The 5,637-nt window shown below is 33.8% G+C and overlaps 1 protein-coding gene across 1 annotated transcript in view; it reads left to right on the top strand.

Annotated features, from left to right (window-relative positions):
* HNF4G (hepatocyte nuclear factor 4 gamma) overlaps positions 1-5,208 on the top strand; it is a 36,463-nt gene extending 31,255 nt beyond the window's left edge. Inside the window, exons 9-10 of the mRNA XM_007954622.2 lie at positions 796-918; positions 5,087-5,208. Of these exons, the coding sequence (XP_007952813.2) occupies positions 796-918; positions 5,087-5,208 (245 nt within the window). The remainder of the gene's footprint in view (positions 1-795; positions 919-5,086) is intronic.
* Positions 5,209-5,637: the final 429 nt, after the last annotated feature.

Raw genomic sequence — 5,637 nt, 5'->3', positions numbered from 1 at the left:
AAGCAGATTGCCCCATCTTTCTCCCACTGAGTGGCTGATGGATTCGAACTGTCCACCTTTTGGTTAGCAGCCAAATGTGTTAACCACTGTGCCACCAGAGCTCCTATAGGGTTTTTAAATAGCTGATTTTTTGGAGGTAGATCAGCAGGCCTTTCTTCCAAGGTGCCCTCTGGGTAGATTTGAATCTCCAACCTTTGGGTTGGCAGCTAAGCAATCCCTGGGTGGCACAAATGTCTTAAAAGTGAACACTTTGCCCCTGAAATAATTAATTGACACAGAAGAGTGAGAGGGGAGAAATGGGATTTCAATGCTGCAATATATGTCAAGAATAAGTTCAGAAATCATTTATTTTTGCTCTAATCTAAATTAAATTTCCTTGTAGAATCACTTTATTTATTTGTAGTTGTCTGATGCTTAATGTGTTCCTAATGATATCTTGCTGAAATGCAAGTTATCCATGCTACTAGGGTGATCCCAAATACTATACACTTGAGGTAAGTGATTCTTGGAATTGCTTTAACACAGGCAACAAACCTAATGATTCCAGGAAACAGCACACAAAGTCCATTATTAATATGCAATGTAATATGATATAACATTAATCTAGCCAAGGCACAGTGAAAGCTGACATTGTCCTTAAAATGGTAGTGGTTCTATTATCTTATTTTTGAATTCCAAAAAAGCACTTTGCAAAAATAGCAACTTTCAAGCTGTCATTCAAAGCATTTATTCTAAGGTAAGTGTGCTGTTCCTGATTAAATATCACTAATGCAAGCATCTCTATGTCATTTGTAGGTGCTTCCAATGATGCCAGCCATTTCCATCATCCGATGCACCCACATTTATCTCAAGATCCATTAACTGGACAAACTATACTTGTAAGTTCCATGTCAACACTGGTTCATCCAGACCAAATCTGTAAGTATGAGGACCATTTTTCAATAATAATATTCTTAAACTTATCTGAGAAAAAGTAGAATTTGGGCAAAGAATCTATTAATAGAACAGCTGAGCGCTATTCAGAACTCAGTTATGAGAGGGTGAGTGATGTTCAGAAAGCCACTTATTCTTCCTAAACCAGAGTTGGCTTCCTAAAATGGAGATGTAGTAACTAAATCTTTCTACTTCATAGATTTTGGAATCACAAATGAAGGTACAGGCAGTCCTTGCTTTGCAGAGTTGTATGGGGCCATAAAAATAGTTGTGTGAGCTTAAGCCATGCAAAACGATCTTAATAATTAGCTTGAAAATTATGATTGCTTGTGATCTTCAACCATGTTTGTTAAAATGTGAAAAATGCTCTTAAGTATAAGTTATAAATGTATGTTGTTGTTGTGTGCTGTCGAGTCAATTCTGACTCATAGTGACTCTATATGACAAAGTGGAAGTACCCCATAGGGTTTCCTAAGCTGTAATCTTTATGCGAGCAGATGGCTAGGTCTTTTCTCCTGTGGAGCTACTGAAGATTCAAACAGCCAATCTTCTGGTTAACAGCCGAGTACTTTAACCATTAGTACATTATAAATTAAAATAGTGGAAACATTGAGAATTAAAACATTTTGTTTTTCTGTTAAAAAAAATGTACATATATATATAAAGTGCAGTTTGAACAGTGGTCGCTTTCTCATCACATAACTTATGACATAGAGCAAGCATCTTTTCTTTGCCTTGGTGAATTTTACTCCTTTTGAAGTTTGGATCAACTCCAATTTTCCAATATTTTATCATCAGAATATTTTATCATTTGAATATTCAATATCATGAAATATCTATGAGAATTCATTTAATGTAAAGATTTTTGCTGGTCTCACTTCCTCTGGGACATCTTCATCCTTTTTGCTTCAACCAGTTTCCTTATTTACGTCTACAGGTTTGCCTTCACTAAGTTCCTAGGGCTGTGTGTTCAGAGACTCAAATGGCAGCAGTGTCTACATTTCCATGGTCAATTTTTTTTTCTCTCTCTCTTTTTTTTCTATATTCCTTGATTGGTATTTCCCTTTTTTTTGCCACACTTTCATCTTGTTGGCTGATTTTTCTTCAAATATCCATTTTGGTAAAATGTCATGTGAATTTATCACTGGGAGACAAAGAGCCAACATAGCTACACATTTGCTGCAAGTGCTTGCTGTCAGTGTTTGATTGACCTGAAAAACAGAGGCACAGATTTTGAAAGAAGGGATCTGATTAGTCACTGATTATAATATATACCTGTTATTTATGTAGTGAATTGTGGACTGAAGGGCTAGCAGTAAAGTTTGTACTTTATGCAATTACAGTTGCCAGCAAGTTGATTTCAATTTATCGTTACCCTATGTGTTTCAGAGGACTACCTTCTGTATGGTTTTCAATGACTGTGATCTTTTGAAAGTGACTGTGATCTTCTGGAAGTAGATTGTCAGGCCTTTCTTCCATGGGCCTCTGAATAGATGCAAATTTCAAGTGCCAAGCACTTAACCATTTGGGTAACCCAGAAACTCCACTTTATGTGCTTATGTGCTTACTCACAGCTAATATACTGTGGTAACTGAAATTGAACTGTGTTATTGGGATGCTGGTATTACTAAGTAAGGTATAATTGCAATTTATGCAAATAAGAACTGTCCATTGTAAGGATTATCTGTAATGTGAAAACTCTTTGGGAATGAAATCATGATCATTTCACAGCAAACTATATTACTTTAGTGCAAATTGTATTTTTTTAAAGTATTATGGGATAAAAATCTCTGATTATTTGAAAGAATATCTAGAATTTATGCCTTCTGAATTTATACTAATTAATTTCAGATTTACTTTTGATGTATTGCCTCTGAACATCAAATCAGCTAATTCACTGAGATGAGTTGAGTTATTGTGACATGATTATTGTGCATACCTGTATTATCTTAATAGCTAATTCTGAAAGGAGCTCTGGATATGCAATGCTTAACAGCTCGGCTGCTAAGTGAAAGGTTGGCAACAGTTTGAACCCACTGAGCTGCTCTTTGGGAGAAAGACCTAGCAATCTGATCCCATAAAGATCACAACCTAGGGCATCCTATGGGGCAGTTCTAGTCTCTCACTATTAGTTGAAATAATAACAACAATAATAACTAATTCTAACGCTATCTTACCTCAGTAATCAATGGAATACAACAAAAATTTAGTGAGTATATTGGAGGACTAGAGAAAGTGGAAGCCACAAAAATGCATGTTATCTTTCTGTCCTGTAGTCAGAAGACACACTGAGATCTTTGTGTAAACTGTGTCTGAAGCATAAAGTTTTTTGAGTCTACAAGAGAGAGGCAGAAATAAAATTCTCACAAAAAATAGAAATCGTGGAAATAGTATGGGATATTTAATCTGTGGATGCCATTGTACTTGAAATATGTTAAGTTGGGGCCATCTTTGCAAAGCAGATGTTACATTTGCCACTTAATAGAGACAAGAGCAGAGATAGAATCTAGCCCACAACCTCACCAGCTAGTGCAAGGAGTTGTGTTTCTTCAAGATCAGTTATTCATAAACTTGGAAAATAAAACACATTAACAATACATCAAGCAATAGACATCAACTTGCAAGACAGTTTAACAATTCTGCTGGTGGTTGATTCCTTTACTTTTTTAAAAAAAGTAGTTTTTTTGTATTTTTAAAGTGTAGTTGCTGACCTTAATCTTTTTTTGATAATCATCATACTTTTCATTTTTATTTATCTTCTTTCAAAACAGTGTTTATGAGAATTATTTGTAAAGGAAAATTTTGCTTTGCTTGCATAATTTGGAATAGTTTGTATTTTATGCAAAACATAAGATACACAAACAAATGTAATTGCATATATGTTATAAAATTTGTGCATATTTTCTTGATTTTCCAGAGCATACATTGGCAGTTTTAGATCCATTCTAAATATTGAGAAATAATTTTTCAAAGCAAATTTAGTTAATCTTTTGTTGATTAAACTGCACCTAAAATGTTTCTAAGTAATTGCTAGCCCATCCTTACAAAATATGAAATTTATGTACAAAGAAAACCATGCAAAGGGTAATTGTTCTTGTTTTTGTAGAAAAAATGTTAAAAACTATTTGAGAGTTAAAAAAAAAAACATAAAGTTTGCAATGTTTTGGTCTAATCAAATATTTTCTGTTTATTAGTTCTGGTAGATATATGGCATAATAATATTTGAATACAAAAATATTTCAAGTTTATTGAAAGTACAGAATAGTTCTTACAGGAGCTCTGGTGGCATAGTGCCTAAGGCATTTGACTGCTAACGAAAGGCTGGTGGTTCAAACCCACTGCCCACTCCTAGGAAGACTGGGCAATCTACTTCCGCAGAGATACTGCCTCGGAAACCCAAGGAGGGGTCGCTATAATGTTTGTATACAAAAATATTTCAAGTTTATTAAAAGTACAAAATAGTTGTTAGATAATTTTATAATATGACACTGTTTTGCAACAATAATAAATAGTATCCTAAAAAAATGAAGTATTCAAACTGAATATATTTTTCCCAAATACTCAGGCTCACTCTGCATCAATGGAGAAGGACAGGCAAGCTCAATTATAGTAGAATAATTTTAAAATGAGAAAAAACACTATTTTTCAGATGCTTTTGACTACAATGTAGATTTCAAAACAATTGAAAAATATTTTAATCCCAATTTATGGTGTCTATTCTGTCTGAATTAGTGGAGACCAAATCAAATGTTCTTTACTCTAGGTACATTTTGCTATTGCAAAAATTACAAAGTTTGTTTTCTAAAATTTGGAGAAGTTATCATGCTCTTAATTAACTTGTTTCTGCTGGGTTTATGAAGAGTATTAAATGCACATAAAATCTATTAAGAAAGGCAAAATAAACTTTAAAGTGTATATTAAAATTTTTAATAATGATATATTCCAATTTAGTGTTATTTGGGGAAGTATGGTGGAAATGCATCTCCAGTAGAATGTCAATGGGCAGATAATGCATTTTATAAATCAATACTTTAAATATGATATTTCAGAGACATTTACAAAATATGATAATGCATCTTGGGCTGCATAGCCCTTAATGGGGTGGGCTCGGTTGACTGCCATCATCACAGACAATTCTCTGATTCTTTTTCAGCAACTCCAGAAACCCCACTCCCTTCCCCACCACAAGGCTCTGGACAAGAGCAGTACAAAATTACTGCGAACCAAGCTTCAGTCATTTCACATCAGTCTCTCCCAAAGCAAAAGCAATTGTGAAAATGTGTTTACTTCTCAACAGCACTGCATAAATGTGAAAAATTACTAGTCTTGAAGTATCTCAGGATAGTACTTTTGGATAACTCTTAGCCAAGCCTTCTCCATGGTGCTGTTATAAGAAGGTATCCTATTTTCTTGTTTTATATGCTCATTTTGTTATTGTTGCTATTGTTTAAAACCTTCAGATGAAACCAATGTATATCTGAGGTTGGATGTGTTTATATACTGTATTTTTCCCACTGCCTTTGCACTGTAACTGAACCAGCTGGATCTTATGTACTATTTTTATTTGTTGTCTTAATTTAAATTTGTAAATAATTGCTTTATTATAATGTGATACAGAACTGAGTATCCTTTTTTGACTAAGAATAGTAGATGAGAGATTTCCGGTTAATGTAAAATGGATCAAATTCTTATATATTATAAATT

Source organism: Orycteropus afer, unplaced genomic scaffold (genome assembly GCF_000298275.1).
Source record: "Orycteropus afer afer isolate SDZICR_OR568_19922 unplaced genomic scaffold, OryAfe1.0 scaffold00467, whole genome shotgun sequence".
NCBI classification, from domain to species: domain Eukaryota; kingdom Metazoa; phylum Chordata; class Mammalia; order Tubulidentata; family Orycteropodidae; genus Orycteropus; species Orycteropus afer.
The sequence above is the reverse complement of the archived record's forward strand: the minus strand, read 5'-3'. Positions and strand labels throughout refer to the sequence as shown.